Source organism: Eptesicus fuscus, chromosome 20 (assembly GCF_027574615.1).
Source record: "Eptesicus fuscus isolate TK198812 chromosome 20, DD_ASM_mEF_20220401, whole genome shotgun sequence".
Lineage (NCBI taxonomy): Eukaryota > Metazoa > Chordata > Mammalia > Chiroptera > Vespertilionidae > Eptesicus > Eptesicus fuscus.
In genome coordinates this window covers 2,622,503-2,641,303 of record NC_072492.1, presented here as the reverse complement: position 1 = coordinate 2,641,303, position 18,801 = coordinate 2,622,503, and the positions used below count along the sequence as shown (strand labels likewise).

The window sequence follows — 18,801 nt, the reverse complement described above, 5'->3', positions numbered from 1 at the left end:
AAAAAATATATTTTTATTGATTTCAGAGAGGAAGGAAGAGGGATAGAGAGATAGAAACATCCATGATGAGAGAGAATCATGGATCGGCTGCCTCCTGCAAGTCCCCGACGGGATCGAGCCCACAACCCGGGCATGTGCCCTTGACCGGAATCGAACCTGGGACCTTTTAGTTCACAGGCCAGCCAGTGCTCTATCCACTGAGCCAAACTGACTAGGGCAAGGATTTTTTTTCTTGCATGAAGAGAAGTCAAGGTAAATAGTTGTTGCCTTCGTTTCTGTGGCTCAAGGAAATTTTTTGCAGTTCCTCTAGCCCAGTGATGGGCAACCTTTTGAGCTTGGTGTGTCGAACTTCGCCAAAAAACTGAGCATAACTCGGGTAGTGTGTCACTTTTAGGAAAAAACATTATTTCGCAAATGTTTCATCCTCAGGAGCAGCAAATGTTTCATCCTTGGCATGCGGCCGCTTCAGTGGCCGCGTGTCATCAGAAATGGCTACGCGTGTCAGTGCTGACACGCGTGTCATAGGTTCGCCATCACTGCTCTAGCCTTTCCTTCATGGTTCCAGGTTAGCTGCTGAAACTTCAGTAAGCCTACCCACATTCCAGGTAGGAGGAAGAATAGATAAAAGACTTCCACTTACATCTTACTGACCAAGAAGGACATATTGACTACTCATGGCTGCAAAGAAGTCTGGGATATGTTATAATTTAACTGGGCACATCATACCTTCCATAAAATTTGAGTTCTGATAGTAAGAAACAGTAGGTGAATGGATATTGGGAAAGCAACTAACATCACTGCTACTGATGAGATTTTCTTTGATTTAAATAGGAAATACTCTGATGCAGTGGTTCTCAACCTTTCTAATGCCGTGACCCTTTAATACAGTTCCTCATGTTGTGGTGACCCCCAACCATAAAATTATTTTCGTTGCTACTTCAGAACTGTAATTTTGTTACTGTTATGAACCGTAATGTAAATATCTGTGTTTTCCGATGGTCTTAGGTGACCCTGCTAGCAGTTCTCTACCTGTGGGTCGCGATCCACAGCTTGAGAACCGCTGCTGTAGAGCCTAAGACCATCGGAAAACACAGATATTTACATTACGATTCATAACAGTAGCAAAATTACAGTTATGAAGTAGCAACGAAAATAATTTTATGGTTGGGGGTCACCACAACATGAGGAACTGTATTAAAGGGTCGCGGCATTAGAAAGGTTGAGAACCACTGCTCTAATGGTTTAAAATTTTCTAACATAAAGCTAGAAGATAGTCTTTGTTTTGCTTAGATAACTATACAATCTCTTACATCTGTAATGTTATAATTGGGGAAAAGTGGGAGATTTTTGTGTGTTTTTTAGAATTATAGAAGGGCAAAGAATGAAGTAAGTCATCTATCTAAAGGCCCTATACAGTATTATGTTGTAAATGGAATTGAAAATCATCTAAGGACATACTGTTTCTTAATTTATGAAAATCAATAAAAGAGGCTATTAAGAAATTCTAACATTTAAAAATGTGGACTTCAGATCAGTTCTGTGCTTTGAGAATTGCGGTGTATTTTCAGTCTTCATAAAAGTCAGAGTTCCTTGGGAATGCTTACTGCATTCATAACTTTTGTAAACATTCCAGTCATCTTTGATTTTGAACTTCCTGTTCATTTCCCAATGTATTTTCCTAGAAATGTATTTTTCTCTCATAGAGTAATGAATAGCAGAATGTGAGCAGATGAAACTAAGTTTTGCCAACCTAATTTTCTTATTGTAGAGGAATGTTTTTTCAGTTCTTGTTATAAATCTTAGTCTTAAATATGCATATGAATGCCAGGAGAGTTCTTTTAATGACAAATGAAAATTTTTTGCTTTATATATTTCTATAAGATTATCATTTCTTATTTACATGCAGAACTGATCATTTTGCTTCTTCTAGAATTTTTCTCTAAATATTACCAATGGGTCTTACTTGGATTTCTTTCTTTTTCAATAATTTATGGTTGCAGACAGTATGTGCCTACTGTGTCACCTCACAGTGAAACAGCACCAATTCCAGTTCCTACTCAGATAAGGAATTACCAGCGCATGGAGCAGAATCTCACATCTACTGCCAGCTCTGGCACAAATCTACATGGTTCTCCAAGGTAAGCTAGGATTTTTTTCTCTTTTTTTGTTAATCTGCATCCAAGGATATTTTTCCATTGATCTTTTAGAGAGAGTGGAAGAGAGAAGGAAAGACAGAGAAACATCGATGTGAGAGAAACACATCGATTGGTTGCCTCTTGCACGCACCTGGGCTGGGAAGGAGCCTGCCAACCAAGGTACATGCCCTTGACTGGAATCGAACCCGGGACCCTTTGTCTACGGGCTTTTCTTATAAATATGTTGGGGGTTCCAGTCAAGATAGCAGCATAGGTAAATGCGGTACTCATAACCTCATCAAAATTACCACTACGGAACAACCATACTTTAGAACCACCTGAAACCAAGCTGTACAGAAGTCCTATAACTAAGGATATAAAGAAGAAACCACATCGAGACTAGTAGGAGGGGCAGAGACATGGAATGTCTGGTCCCACAACATGTGTTGCAGGTAAAAATCAGGAGGGATATCTTGGCTGTGGAGGTCCCCTTGAAGAGCGAGGGGTCCCAGCCCCCACACCAGGCCTCATAGCCAGGGGTTCCAATGCCAGGAAGAAAAGTGCCCATAACTTCTGGCTATAAAAACTAAGGGGATTGTGGCTGAATGAGACAGAGGGCAGCTGGAGTTCTAAGCAGTTCATCTTAAGGAGCCTGTTCACAGACCTACTCAGACGCACTTGCTCTAAGCTCCAGCACTGGGGAAGAAGCTTGAAGGCAGCAGGGACATATGGGGAGGAACTGAGTTGATAGGCATCAGGGTGAGAGCTGGAGGGGCAGCTCCCAGACAAAAGTGATGGCAAAGGCCATTGTTCCTTTTCTGAGCTCTTCCTGCACAGAGCTGGTAAGTGGGTACATAGCCAAGTCTCTTATCAACCTGGCTCATACTGTCTGCCCCACCCTGGTGATTCCCCGAGACCTTGCCTTACCTAACTAGTGGGCACACCCAAGCCATTTCCAGTAGCTTCTCTATACAAATGGCATCTCTTACCTCATGCTTTGGACTTTCCTAAAATCTCTCAAACAAGCAGTATCTGGCCTCTGCATACCCCATACCTTTCGCTAAGTGGCCCCAGGTCTGGCACTAATGGCCTTGGTGTGCAGCTTGGTCTCTCCTGGGCATCTCCAAGCCCAGCACAAGTGGTAGCCATCTGCAGGTTGCTTTGTAGCATGTGCCATGCTGTCCCAGGCAGGGCACAGGTAGTGGCTAACCTTGTACCTCCCAGGAGGCCCCAGAGCCAGTGTACTCAATGGACAGCTTCAGACCATGCCAAATTATAACCCTACCACCTCCACAAGCAACACACCCAAGAGGCGGACTTGGCAAGCACCCAAGACCCACTGAAGCAAGTCCTGCTCTATAGGGTTGGCCCCTGTACAGCATCTCCTTCACTGTAGTCACAGCCAGTCATCGCAGCTGATCAGCCTGAGGGTCAGTTCCTCCCAGTGACGCCAACAGCAATTAAGGCTCAACAACAACAGGACAGTCCACACAGCCCACACAGAAGTATACCTGCAGTGCCCAGCTTGGGTGACTGGGGAAGCTGTACATGGGGCCCTGCAGGACACCTACCAAGTCCAGCAGACATAACAACTCTACCTAATACATGGAAACAAACTAGGGAAGCTGCCAAAATGCAAAGACAAAGAAACAAGTACCAAATGAAAGAACAGGAGGAATATCCAGAAAAAACTAAATGAAATGAAGGCAAGCAGACTACCAGATACAGTGTTCAAAGCAATGGTTATAAGGATGCTCAAGGAACTAGGTGAGAACTTTACAGCATAAAAAAGGACATGGCAAACATAAAAAAGAACCAATAAGAAATGACAGATACCCTAACTGAAATGAAGAATAAATTGCAGGCATAAGTAGTAGAGTAGATTCAAATCAGCAATTTGGAATATAGGGAAACAAAAAATACACAATTAGAACAGCAAAAAATAATTTAAAAAAAGGATAGTGTAAGGAGCCTCTGGGGCAACTTCAAGCATAAAAACATTCACATCATTGGATGCCAGAAGGAGAAGAGTAAGAACAAGAAATTGAAAACCTGTTTGAAAAAATGACAGAAAACAGCACAGAGTCCCAAACAAGGTGAACCTAAGGAGGCCCACAGTAAGACACACAATTAAAATGGCAGAGGTTAAAGACAGAAAGAGAATCTTAAAAGCAGCAAAAGAAAAGCAGTTAGTTACCTTCAAGGGAGCTCCCATAAGACTCTCAGCTGATTTCTCAACAGAAACTTTGCAGGCCAGAAGGGATTGGCAAGAAATACTCAAAGTGATGAAAACAAGGACCTACAACCAAGATTACTCTTATCTAGCAAAGCTATCATTTAGAATCGAAGGACAGATAAAGAGCTTCCCAGACAAGAAGAAGCTAAGGTTCATCACGATCAAACCAGGATTGTAAGAAATGTTAAAGGGTCTCTCAGGGCACATACCTGGGTTGCAGGCTTGATCCCCAGTAGGGGGCATGCAGGAGGCAGCTGATGAGTGATTCTCTTTCATCATTGATGTTTCTATCTCCTCCTCCCTCTCCCTTCCTCTTTGAAATCTATTTAAAAAGAAGAAGAAAAGGATAAAAAATACAAATAATAAACAGCCTTAAAAAATTATGAAATCTTACCATTTGTGATAGCGTGGATAGACCCAAAGGGTATTATACTAAGTGAAATAAGTCAGTCAGAGAAAGACAAATACCATATAAGTTCATTCATATGTGGAATCTAAAGGAACAATATAAACAAACAAAACAGAAACAGACTTGTAGATATAGAGAACAGGCTGATGGTTGGCAGAAGGGATTTGGGGGTGTGGGTGAAAATGGTAAAGGGATTGAGAAGTACAGATTGGTAATTACAATATAGTCATCTGGGTGTAAAGTACAACATAGGAAATATAGCCAATAATCCTATATAATGAAAGACTAACATGCAAATTGTTCCATCTACTGGGAGTTCAACCAGGGGGCAGGGCCAGCCAAACTCGTGTCCCCTCCCCGCAGCTGGCCCAGCCAGATCGGCCCCGATTGGGGCAGGCCAACCGGACCCCACCTATGCACAAATTCGTGCACCGGGCCTCTGGTAGTTTAATAATTGTGGTGTCCCTTGAGTACTGCAAATGTCAGGAGGAACACTTTGTAAAGTAGATGATTACCTAACTATTATGCTATACCCCCGATACTAATACAAAATAATATTGAATGTAAACTGTAATTGCAAAAAAAAATTTTAGTTAAAAAAAAAGTTCTTTTTTAGTTGTTGAAAGATCTGTTACTTTCCATAGCCAACTTTGTCCCTTATGTATGTGTATAGGGTGGGTCAAAAGCTGTTCGTATGGACAATGATTAATAAAAATAATACAAGAATAAGCTCTATGTTTTATGTACTCACAACTGTAAACTTGACTTTTTCCCCACCCTGTATAATGGAGGTGTACAAAATGGTACAAAAAATTGAATAAAAATTTTTTTGTAATGGATCTATTTAGATGATATTTAAGCTTGGCAGGGTGATATAGTATGTATATATTTTGTCCACAAATATAATTATTTTTAAGAATTGAGGAAAAGTGTGTTAAAAAATGGAATCCCACCAGTAGTAGCAGATTATTTACATATTATTTATTTTTTCTACATTCTGAAACTCCACTGAGGTAGCAAAGGAATGACAATGGTATAAGTCCACAAAGAAAAAGTAAAATAAGAATAAATATTCAGTGGGTGGGAGATGTCAATAAATTTCTGGGAAGCAAAGAGAATGGAAGATGAATGCCTGCTGACAGTGAGAACAGCTGTGCCCCATAGTACTCTCAGAAACAGAAATCTCGGAGAACTCAGTGGAGAGGTGAAAGTGAGGAATATGGCTAAAAGTAGGAAAACTGAATCTGAAGGAAATAGCAAGAATGCAAAGAAAATAAACTTACTTTAAAAATTAGTACCTTTAGAGAAAGGTTAGAAACTGCATCCATAAATAAGAAAGAAATACTATTGAATAAATAAAAATTAAAAAGCTCTCTTCTTGGACATTACAAATTATAATAATTAAAATAAATGCTGGGAGACAAAGTTGAAGTATCTGAAATAGGTGAACCAAATAAAGTTGGAAAATATAAATGAAAAATATTCTTCAAGGGTTAGTTATAGGTATTCCAGAAAGAAAAAGAAAATAATGAGGAAGAAAATTTCTAGAAAATAAAAAAAAAAGTTTTTCAGCATTGGTGGATACAAGATTTTAGGTTAAAAGGGCCCACCAAATAAACAGCTCAATGAATGGAAAATGATCCTCACCATTGAGAAAACTTTTACAAAGGGCATTTTGCAATACGTATGAAAATTATTAATGTATACTAGTGGCTTGGTGCATGAAATTTGTGCACGGGGGCGGGGAGCATGTTCCCCCAGCCCAGCCTGCACCCTCTCCAATTGGACATCCCTCTCGCAATCTGGGACTGCTGGCTCCTAACTGCTCACCTGTCTGCCTGCCTGATCGCTCCTAACTGCCCTTCCCTGCCGACCTGATTTCACCCCCAACTGCTCCCCTGCTGGCCTGATCTCGCCCCTGACTGCCTTTGCCTGCCTCATCACACCTAACTGCCTTCCCTTGCCGGCCTGATCTCGCCCCCAACTGCCCTCCCCTGCCGGCCTGGTTGCCCCCCACTGCCCTCCCCTGCTGGCCTGATCTTGCCCCCAATGGCCCTCTCCTGCCGGCCTGATCTCGCCCCTAACTGCTCTTCCCTGCCGGCCTGATTGCTCCTAACTGCCTCTGCTTGCCTGGTCGCCTCCAACTGCCCTCCCCTGCCAGCCTGATCTTGCCCCCAACTGCCCTCCCCTGCTGGCCTGATCTCGCCCCAACTGCCCTCCCCTGCCAGCCTGATCGCCCCTAATGGCCTCTGCCTCGGCCCCCACCACCATGGCTTTCTCCAGAAGGAAGTCGGATGTCCGAAAGATGGCCAGTCGACCTGGTCTAATTAGCATATTACCCTTTTAGTAGTATAGATAGATTATATAGGATAGGATTGCTTAAATGGGGGGAGGGGAGCCTTTTTCATCAGGAGGAGATACTCTTGGCAGACAAAAATACATAATCCCTATATCTGGACTGATAGCCAGCCATATGCACTATACTGCCAAACTAGTCATTAAAAAATTGAACCACTTTCTTTTTTTTTTTTTTTTAATATTTTTATTGAGGTATTATATGTGTACATATCTTACTATTACCCCCCCCAACCCCACACCCACACATGCCCTCCCCCCCCTGAACCACTTTCTTACACCTTACACCAAATAGCTGTTGTCCTTAAAACCCCTCCTCAGCCTTCACCTTAGGTTCTGCCTTCGCAGTTCACCCAGATTTGGTTCTGATTGGTCGGTTTCTATGCCAGTCAGTGTCAAAAGCTCTGCCTACTAGGCAGCCATTGGCTCCTCGCAGTTCTCCTGGATTTGGTTCTGATTGGTTGGTTTCTATGCCAGTCAACGTCTCTGGGCCTATCAGCGGGCCTGATCAGAGAGGCAGGGCTGATCAGCAGCCCCAGCGGAGGCCAGAGAGAAAGAGGCGCAGCTGCTGGCCAGGCCTGGAGCGAAAGAGAGAGGCAAGTGCTGATCAACAGCTGCCATGGAGGCTACGGATCAGACCCTGCTTCTCTGCCCCTGGGCCTCTCTCCAGGCCTGATCTGCAGCCCCCCTTGGCAGTCAGTGCTGGGTCCGGGCTCCCACAGCTGAGGCAGCACTGACTTCGGCAACCCAGCACTGACTTCCGGTTGGTCGAGCCTCCGGTCATTGTGGATGTTATGGACCCTGAGTTTTTATATATTAGGATATCTCTTTTTTTAAAAAAAAAATATTGATTTTTTTTTACAGAGAGGAAAGGAGAGGGATAGAGAGTTAGAAACATCGATGAGAGAGAAACATCGATCAGCTGCCTCCTGCACACCCCCCACTGGGGATGTGCCTGCAACCAAGGTACATGCCCTTGACCGGAATTGAACCTGGGACCTTTCAGTCGGCAGGCTGACGCTCTATCCACTGAGCCAAACCGGTTTCGGCTATTAGGATATCTTTTAAGCAGCACTTCAACTTCTGGTAACTTATTGTATAGATAATCAGTCCTTGCCTGTGTATGAAATTGTATACAAAGTTATTGTTATAATAGCAGAGGATGAGAAATAAGCCAAATGCCCACCAGTAAGGGACTGATTTATTATAGATTATCTCTGACAATGGAACATCTTCCAAAAAAGAGTAAAGCAGCTCTCTATGTCCTAAAGTAGAAGATTGTTTAGTTTATTATAAAGTGAAAAAAAAGTGATGAAGAGTGTTATTAGCAGTGATTCTCAGGTGTGGTTTGTGGCTCCTTTTTTATAGGGTCCATGAGGAAAAAACTATTTTCATAATAATACTAGAATATTGTTTGCTTTTTTACTGCATATACTGATAGTGCAAAACCAGTGATGGATAAATTGCTGGTGCCTTAAAACACCTCAAGCTAGTGGCCCCCATCTATACTTAGTCTTTGTGTTCTTCACTATCACACACTTGCAGCACCAAAGAATGTCTTCAATGACGCAGTAAAAATTATTATTTTTCTTTGAATATCTTAGCTTTGAGTGGAATGTAGGCATAAAGTACTTCTGTGGCACATTGGAATAGTTGTCTTAAGGAAAAGCACTTGTATGATAGTTTTAGTTGCAAGCTGAATTAGCCACTTTTCCATGAACACCATTTTTTAAGAACAAAACTATGATTATGGATATTTGGCAGTCATTTTGTAAAAAATGAAATAAGTCTGTAACTTCAGAAAACAAGGGGCATAAAATTTGAGCTCCTGAATAAAAATTAGAATTTTGGACAACTTGTATTCATCATTGTGATCTTGACAGCTCCTGTTACATATTGACAGCCATTTCTAAGATTAATGGTGCTCTTTTGATGTGAATGTGACTCTTTGATATTATATAATGTGTCAACATTTAGAATATCTGCATAACTCAGTCAACCAATATTTTCTTTTTTAAAATATATTTTTATTGATTTCAGAGAGGAAGGGAGGGGGAGAAGAGAGATAGAAACATCAATGATGAGGGAGGATCATTGATTGGCTGCCTCTTGCACGACTCTTCTGGGGATTGCGCCCAAAACCCAGACATGTACCCTAACTGGGAATTGAACCGTGACCTTCTGGTTCAAAAGTCGATGTTCAGCCACTGAGCCACACCAGCTGGGCTCAACCAATATTTCCCAAGTGATCAAATGTAACAGAATACATAATCTCACTGATGTGGTTCCTAATTCCATGCTGTGACTAGTCTTTCAGAAATGACTTGCTGAGTTTTTATGTAGCATCAAAGAGAAGTATCTGAAAAGGCTACCAAAATATTTCTCCCCTTTCCAGTTACATATCTGTGTAAGTCTGGGTTTCCTTCATATACTACACCCAGTGTTATACAGATTGAATGTAGAAATAGTTCTGAGAATCCATCTGTCATCTATTCAATCAGATATTAGAGATTCGCAAAAATGTAAAATAATGTCACACTTTTGCTAACTTATTTTGTTTTGGAAGATATCATTATTTTTCATAATTATGTTCCCTATGGTAAGTTTATTTTTAATGAATTGATAATTCCAAAAATTCCTGTTTAACTTCTAATACAGTAAGTATCAGCTTGTATGTTGCATGAATAAAATCTCTCTGGGATCATCAGTAATTTTAAGAGTATAATGGGATAGTAACACCCGCAAATTTGAAAATGGTTGGTATAGCCCAGCTACTCAGTGGTTGAGCATCAACCCATGAACCAGGAGGTCACTGGTTTGGTTTGGTTGGGGCACAGCCCAGGTTGTGGCTCAGTCCCCAGCAGGAGGCATGCAGGAGGTGACCGATTGATGTTGATGTTTCTCTATACATCAGTGTTTCTATCTCTGCCTCTCCCTTCCTCTTACTCTAAAATCAATAAAAACATTTTAAAAATCCACTAGACACCAGTTTGAGCATTAAAGAAAAGAACTATTGGCTGATAGTTCATTTAAAAAATGAGAGAGAAAATGGTTGGTATATATAACATTATCTTTTCTAAAGATGAAAGTATGATTATACAGTGGGCCTTTGAATAACACAGAGGTTAGGGCCCCAATGCCCTGTGCGATTGAAAATTTGACTCCCCCAAAACTTAACTACTAATAGCCTACTGTTGACCAGAAGCCTTACCATATAAATAGTCGATTAATATATGTTGATTAACACATATTGTGTATGTTATATACTATATCATATGCTGTATTCTTATAATAAAGTAAGCTAGAGAGAAGAAAATATTAAAATCATAAAAGAAAATACATTTACAGTATTTATTGAAAAAAAATGTATGTAGGTGGACCTGCGCAGTTCAAACCTGTGTTGTCCTAGGGCTGGCAGTGTGTGCAGTGCCGGGTGTGCCTGCAGTGAGTTAGGAGCTCTGGAAGGACATCCGAGACTAAAAACGGGTAGCCTTGTGCATCAGGTGGAGGAAGTGCTGGGAATTAGGAGAAAGGGTACTAGGTTGAGAGGGAGACTTCACTATATAATTTTATGCATTTTATACTTGTGCCATGTGACTGTGTTACATATATTTTTTAAAAATCTCCGTGGCATATTTCTAGGAAGTTTTAGGAAAAAAAGACAAAAATAAAGAGAGTCCGAGAACCTGTCAGAGGGAGTCATTTTCTTTTTCTTCCCAGGTCTGCAGTGGTGCGAAGGTCCAACACCAGTCCTATGGGCTTCCTCCGGGTGGGAGCCGGCTCCCCAGCGCCCGCAGATGCAGCACAGACAGTTGGACGAAGACTCTCCACTGGGTCTTCCAGGCCTTATTCACCTTCCCCTTTGGGTATGAGTTTAAAGCACTTGTCCTCAACATTTTTTACTGCCAGATCTGACCTAGCACTCTCTTTGGGACCATTGGCTCATGGTGGCAGAGAGTCTCAGCTGGCTGGGACCATATCCCACCCCCTGGGTACACCCTTCCCCCTAGTCCCTCTCGAGAACCTCTGGTAAATCTGTTAGGGTGTCCATTGGAAATATAATAATACAAATGGACCTTTTGGATAAAAAGTATCTCCTTTGGGTTTGGGCTCTAAACACAAAGTCAGAAAACCTAGGTTAAAATACATAAAACGCCTTCCCTACTTACTCAGATTTCTGAGGATTAAAAGACAGTCGTGGACATAACAGTACTGCCTGTGTCCAGGGAGGGCTGTGGCGGTAGCCTCGTTACAGTCTGCCACCTCCTGGGAGCCATGTACAGACGAGGAACAGTTAAAACAGAGCAGAAACACAACAGCAACAACAAAACCCAACCAAACATAAAAACAAACCTTAAAGCACTCATTTAGTGGAAATAAGACAAAGAAAATGCTTCAACTTTAGAATATATGTAAGAGAGACCAGAGCAACTGGGATTGCAGAATTTGTGTAAAATAGCATCCCTATGGTGGGGAAGAAAAGGTAGTACAGAGAGGGCCCAGTGGTGGCAGATCTCAAAATTGCAACAAAAACCCAAAACTTTTTTATATGCACACACATTTCTAAACGGAGAGGGCTGCCACTCTCAGCCAAGACTGCCGGAGTAGGATTCAGAGGGAATGGGAAGGTTGGGAGGAGGCAGAGAAAGGACAGTGCCCAGAAGCCCTGATTTCAAAACCACAGTGATAATATTTAAAAAAGAAACCCACAAAAACACACACAACAGAAACGTGTCACCACCTCACCTGTTGCAATGGTTTTGAAGCTGTTTTTAGCTGAAATTTTTTTCAAACAAAATGTTGGCTCTGTTTCATTCCTCAGCAGCTCCTAAGGCACTCTAAGGTCTCCAGAGACATGTTCCAAAACTTATCCTTGAACTCAAGGAAAAGGCTCTTTCTCAGAGTCTGCTAACCCTTTGCCTGCCTACCTAACCCCTTGGTCGGTGCCTCTTCCTTTTTGTAGACCTATGTTTCTTGCCTACTTAAATCCCCTGAAGTCTTCCCCAGCTCTCCTTTTTATTGGTTTGGGTCATTAAGAAGTACATGCAAAGAAGGTAGATGCAGAGATGTGCAAGAGAGATTGGGGAACACCTGTGCTAGATAAAGGAGAGGAAGCTGGAGTTCACAGGGAGCCCCCTACGACTGCCATGCAGATGCGACCCTGTGAGGAAAGTAAGGAAGGAGGAGTCCTGGCTACGGAGAGGGCTCAGAGAGGTTAGCCCGACTGAGGAGTGTCCCCATGCACTGAGTTGTCCAAATTCCCTGACCTGCTTGAACAGGCCTGAATTAATGCCTCGAACATATGTAGTCAGTGGCTGGGAGCCCTGGGGAGCAGGAGCGGGTGGATTCAGAGGTACAGTAGCTGGGCTGTCATTCAGCTCCACAAGCCTCCAACATTATGGACAAACTCTTTGTACTTCCCTGTTTTAATGACATACTTGTTGCAGATGCTGAGTGTACGTGGCTTTCTTTCCTATTGATCTTGTTTTAAGATTATAGGTACTTTTGATCCTAGTATGCCAAGCACCCAGCACATTGGTTGCTTAGCTGAGCTGTTTGCTGAGTAAATTTTGTAAACTACAATGTACTGTGCAATCTGTGCATATGTTGCCTGTCTCCATTCTTAGCTGGTTTTGAAGCATTTCTCTGTCCTGCCCCTGTTCCCTCTTTGCAGTTGGTGCCATTCCAGAGCCATGGAGTCAGTGCTGCTGTGGGCGCCCGCAGGGCCAGGAGTCCGGGAGGAGGAACTCTTCGGGTAGGAGATGGAGTTGGCATATTAATAACTGTAATCCTATTATGAACTAGAGGCCTGGTGCACGAATTCGTGCACAGGTGGGGTCTAGCCGTGGGGGGGGAGGGGAGAGGGGTCACCGGTGGTTGGTGGGCTGGCCCTGCCCCCAATTGGGGCAGGGGGTGAGCGGGGGTGGGGTGGGGCCGGCTAGGGGGAGGGGCCATGGGCGGTTGGCTGGCCCAGCACCCTGGTTGAACTTGCAGTAGAGGGGGCAATTTGCATATTATTAGCCTTTTATTATATAGGATGGATTTGAGTTATGTTTTTCTAGTCTTATAAAAAAAATAGAATCAGTGTCCAGTTGGTGTGGCCATCTCTTTTTGGGTATATGATTCTTTTATGAAAATTAAGTCTTAGGAATTATGTAACTTAGCTAAATTTTGGTCATTGTCACACAGATAATGAAAATCTAGGAAATGTAATTTTGTTGCTTTAATACTATTCTTTTTTAAATCTTTATTGTTTTAAGTATTACATAGATGCAGATGTAGCTGACCCCTTCTAAGTCACCCCTGTCCCCAAGTAATACTATTCTTGATAAGAACCACTAGTTAGCATCAAATAAAAAACAAATATAGATGTTTATTTGCTTTATTATGTACCATATATGCCTCCAAAGGTGTGTGTAAATCATGCTTTTTAAAGTCAAATCTTACTGTGCATGCATTTGAGGAGTTGGCCAATTAAAGGAACTCTGATCCTTGGGAAAGCATACAACTTAGCTTTCCGGTCCATAACACTTTGCCACTAATTTTACTTATTTGTGCATATGCACACACACACACACACACACACACACACACACACGTATATGTACCTGTGCCTGTGTGTGTTTGGCAGAACCCAGTTACGAAAAGTTAAATATCAAATTCAGTATGAAATTAGCCAAGAATGGCCAGTAGCAAAAGCTCCTATTGATGTCCATTTTTAGAAAGATGATGGTTATAGATCTCTGAGAAGATTTGTATGTTCTTAATGTTATCGGTGGTAGTTTGGTTTAGAAGTGCCAAAGAATTTGTAAGTGGAGCTCAAGGCTTAGTGGACCTTAAGTTGGCAGCAACCAGGTTTGTGTGGGTGAAGTCCCTTATTGTTGCCAACTGCTCAGCATATCAAGACTGTCTCCCAGGCCCCTGGTAGGTATCCCCTTAGAGTCAAGAATATCTGAAGATTTTTTATTCTTAAAATGAGAGGAAGGGAAAGAGCGAGACAAACATTGATGTGAGAGTGACACATCACTCGGCTGCCTCCTGCACACCCCCTCCTGGGGATTGGGCACATAACCTGGGTGTGTGCGCTGACCGGGAATCGAATTGGCAACCTTTTGGTGCATGGGATGATGTCCAGCCAACTGAGCCACATCGGCCAGGGGCATACACTTGTTAATTTTAAACAAATAAAATCAAATTCAGGAACAGTATTATCTAATTCTCCTTACATATCTTTTTTTTTTTTTTTAATAAGGGGTTATTCTGGGTTTGTTTGAAAAGTTTATTTTAGTTGAGGTGTGAGAAAAGGGAATAATCACATTGCTAAACCCAAATATGTGTTTATGTAAAGGATGGAAATGATCCTGTGCATTGTGTTTGTTGTTTTGGTCCTAATTAGACCTTGCATTAATCGGAGTTATTTGCTAGCTGCTGATAAAGCAGCTGATATACCCGTTTTCCACTTCTGTCTCCTGAGAATATCAGTGACTATGTTCCTGTCACTGGTTTGTAAAGGATGCCAAAAAAATAGTCTCCCGCCAAGTACACACTTTTAGAATATCTCATGGAAAATAAGGCGTTCATTTAAATTTTCATTTTAAGAACTGTCTTCTTGCCCTGGCCGGTTTGGCTCAGTGGATAGAGCGTTGGCCTGCAGACCAAAGGGTCCTTGTTCGATTCCGGTCAGGGCACGTGCCCGGGTTGCGGGCTTGATACCCAGTAGGGGGCATGCTGGAGGCAGCCAATCAATGATTCTCTCTCATCATTGATGTTTCTCTCCCTCTCCCTCTTTGAAATCAATAAAATAAATTAAAAAAAATCATAATCCTTATGATTTTGCCATGTACTTCTTCCCACTGGGTTAACACTGCATCTGTTTCTTGGTAGGTTCTTCAGTGCTGCAGGCTCAGTCACCACAGTCTTTCTTATTGGGTGCTAGACTGCAGAGGGCCCCCAGCCTCACCGACATCTACCAGCACAAGCAGAAGCTCAGAAAGCAGCACTCCGACCCCGTGTGCCCGTCCCACACTGGGGCTGGGTGCAGTCACTCCCCTCAGCCCAGTCGGCCTGGCAGCCTGGGGACTTCTCCCACCAAACACCTGGGGTCCTCTCCACGGAGTTCTGACTGGTTCTTTAAAACCCCTTTACCAACAATAATTGGCTCTCCTACCAAGGTGTGTTTATTAAATCTTTGTAGGGGTTACGGCTTTGTTAAGTTAACATTGTGAAGTGGACGGATGGAGAGCCAGTTCAACAACAGACTACAAGAGAAATTGAAATAGAGGTCTTTTACTCACAGCTCCTGAAAGATATCCTGCACACCTGGGGGTGGGGCCCACAGGGATGCCCAGACAGCGTGCGGCCAGGGAGAGGCAGGATCTGGGCGCATGCCTTTATTAGGGTTCATGGGTAGAGTGTTTCAGGGTTCCTTACTAAGGCTAGATTGCTCAATTGAAACCAATAGAGCAGGGTTCTGGTAAGCTCCATGGGGGTCTTACCTAAGGGTTACACGAAGAAGATCCTGGGAGGTGGGGCGTCACATCAAGAGCTTACATTTGCTCGTGACGCTGCGGGCTGCTAGCTAGGGCATGCACTTAACAGGCAGGCAAGTGTCAGTTTAAGGTCCCTGCAGTCCACTTGGCCAAACAGAATGGATGCAGAGGCAGCAATACCATGGAATAGCTGACCTGAGCTCTCTACAATAGGTCAGGAACTAGTATGGAAAGGACTTATGATGAGAAGAGCTACAACTTAATGAGCACTTGCTATGTGCCAGGTACAGTGTAGGCCCTTGACTTGCTGAATGCTTTATGTGCATTATCCCACTGAGCTGTCCATGGTTAGAGAGGCTATAAGTGGGAGGGCCAGTATTTTAATCCAGTTCGGAACAACTCCAGAGTCAGTGCTCCTGGCTGCTGGGCTGTGCAGCCTGCCAGTACAGAATGCTTTACACACCGTAATAACCAGCTTACATGTTTCTTTAGACCACAGCTCCTTTCAAAATCCCCAAAACACAAGCATCTTCCAACCTGCTAGCGTTGGTTCCTCGTCATGGGCCTTCTGAAGGGCAATCTAAAGATGGGGATGACCCACGAGAATGCTCTCATTGTCTCTTACTACCAGGAAGTGAGAGGCAGACGTCTGAGCAGCAAAGCAAGGCAGTGTTTGGCAGGTAAAAAACACCGTTTCCTTCCAGCTTTAAACATGAAAACTGCCCTGCTGGTGTGGCTCAGTGGTTGAGCATTGGCCCATTAACCAGGAGGTCACGGTTCAATTCCCGGTCAGGGCACGTTCCTGGCTTGATGGTAGTAGGGGGGTGTGAAGGAGGCAGTTGATGTTTCTTTCTATCTCTATCCCTCTTTCTTCCTCTCTAAAATCAATAAAAATGTATTGGAAAATTAAAAAATAAACATGAAAACTACCATAGTACATATATTTCTGTTACAAAACAACCAGACCAGATAAGTAGCTGGATATGAACTGTATACATTTAGAGTCTGAAAACCGTAGATGCTTCCTGTAGCTGGAAATACAGAGCTCTTGCTGAATTTCCTGAATAGCCTATTTCTGCCTCTTGTTTATATTAGTTAATGAAGTTTATCTCTACGTTGAATTGTTATCTATTTTTGTCTCCTTGTTCTCTGACTTCTCATTAACCCTTTTATGGCTTGGCTTAAATCCTTATTATTTACGTGTGGGTTTTTCATTATTAAAATCACTCTTTTTTAGATCTGTCAGTACTGGGAAACTATCCGATCAACAAGTCAAGACACTTTTAGGTGGACATCAGGGCAGCACAGACAGTTTAAATACAGAACGACCAATGGATATAGGTAAGAAAAAAACTTATTTGTTTTTGGAGAGGGGTGGGGGCAAGTAATTTGTTAATGTACTCATTAATTTTCCATTGTTGCTATAACAAATTACCACAAGATTAGTAGTTTAAAACAACATAAATGTATTACCTTACAGTTAATGGAGGTCAGAAGTCTGAAATTGGTCTCTCTGGGCAAAGTGCAGGCGCCAGCAGGCTCCTGTGGGCTCTGGGGAGGGTGCGTTTCCTTGCCTTCGCCAGCTTCTGGACGCTGTTCTCATCCCTCCTCGGCCCCTTCCGTCTGGAAGTCAGCAGTGGCAAGTGTAGATTCTGACCTGCCTCCCTATTCTGCACTTAAAGGACCCTTGTGATTACATGGGACCCACTGGATTATCTCTTTATGTTAAGGTCAGTTGATTAGCAATTCTAGTTCCACCTGTAGCTTTAATTTCCTTTTGCCGTGTAAGGTAGCCCATGCAAAGATTCCAGGGCCTAGGACATGGCCTCTTAGGCTGGGCTGGAGGTAATTATTCTACTTACCTGCTTCTATTGATTTGAGCATGAGCTTACTGGCACAGATGTCTTCACCCTGTCCTTGTCCTTTTGTCTTTCTCAGCAGCCTATCAAGACAGGGACTTGTTCCATATCTTGATGACCAATGGCCTGTGAGTTAGAAGGAATTCTGACCAAGATCATTTTTTATCAGTAGGATAATACTGGCTAAAGTTAGGCTAAATATTCATGTATTCTTAACTATTTCTTATACAGCAAGGAGTTCCTGTAAAGACCCACAGGTCACTGAGATCCCTGGCCCTTGCATAGCTGTTCCAAGGGCTGTTACATCTGTAGACCCACATTTAGATTCCAGGCCTAACCCAGACTTGGATTTTAGGAATCTGTATCTTTAATAAGCTCCTCACATGATTACTAAGTAAACCTAAATTTCAGAATCACGCTTGTAGCCTCTTTAGTCTTGTTTTCTCTATCATTTTTTTTTAAATCCTCACCTGAGGATATTTTTCCATTGGTCTTTTAGAGAGAGTGGAAGAGAGGGAAAGACAGAGAGAAACACCAATGTGAAAAAACACATGGATTGGTTGCCTCCTGCATGAGCCCCGACCAGGGCCCAGGCTGGGGAGGAGCCTGCAACCGAGGTACGTGCCCTTGACCGGAATCGAACCCGGGACCCTTTGGTGGCGAAGGCTGACACTCTGTCCACTGAGGCAAACTGGCTGGGGCTATAATTTTTTAAAAGTCATATTTGTCAAGGTCTTTGCACAGGAGTAAGAAATGGGTAAATATATAGTCTCTTTAATATCTCAGAGTTTTTACTATTTTACACATCTTTATGCATGCCAAATATATAGAGCTAGTGTAGGAATTTGAGGAAGCCACAAAGAATTTCTGAGAATTGGTTTCCTCTGGGGCCAAGGTGTTATATGACCTAGGAGCTATGACTTGGGAACCTACAGGCAGAGGTCTCTTGTGACACACTGTAATTTTTAAATTGATTTTCCCATGAGAATCTGAAGGAGGAAATATCTGGACTGGTGGATAACTGATTGAACATGATCTCTAATCCAAAGGGAATATGCCTAGGTGTGGACTTTTTGGTATTCATCATGCTTGGTGTTCTAAGCTTCCTGGAGCTGTGGTTCGGTTTTGTCATTAATTTTGAAAAATTCTTGGTCATTAGTACTTCAAATATTTCTGCTGTTCCTTTTCTCTTTCTTTGCCTTCTGATATTCCCATTGTGCATATGGCACTCCTTTATAGTCGTCCACAGTTCTTAGGTATTCTGTGGTTTTTGTTTCTTTTCTTTCATTCTTCCTCTTTGCTTTTCAGTTTTGGAAGT

At 42.6% G+C, this 18,801-nt stretch overlaps 1 protein-coding gene across 2 annotated transcripts in view; it reads left to right on the top strand.

Annotated features, from left to right (window-relative positions):
- The window catches only part of ULK2 (unc-51 like autophagy activating kinase 2), a 129,180-nt gene that overhangs the window by 86,670 nt on the left and 23,709 nt on the right, over window positions 1-18,801 (top strand). For both annotated transcript variants that reach the window (XM_054709924.1, XM_054709923.1), the window contains exons 15-20: window positions 2,001-2,138; window positions 10,856-11,001; window positions 12,810-12,890; window positions 15,020-15,306; window positions 16,117-16,304; window positions 16,862-16,965. In XM_054709924.1, the coding sequence (XP_054565899.1) occupies window positions 2,001-2,138; window positions 10,856-11,001; window positions 12,810-12,890; window positions 15,020-15,306; window positions 16,117-16,304; window positions 16,862-16,965 (944 nt within the window). The remainder of the gene's footprint in view (window positions 1-2,000; window positions 2,139-10,855; window positions 11,002-12,809; window positions 12,891-15,019; window positions 15,307-16,116; window positions 16,305-16,861; window positions 16,966-18,801) is intronic.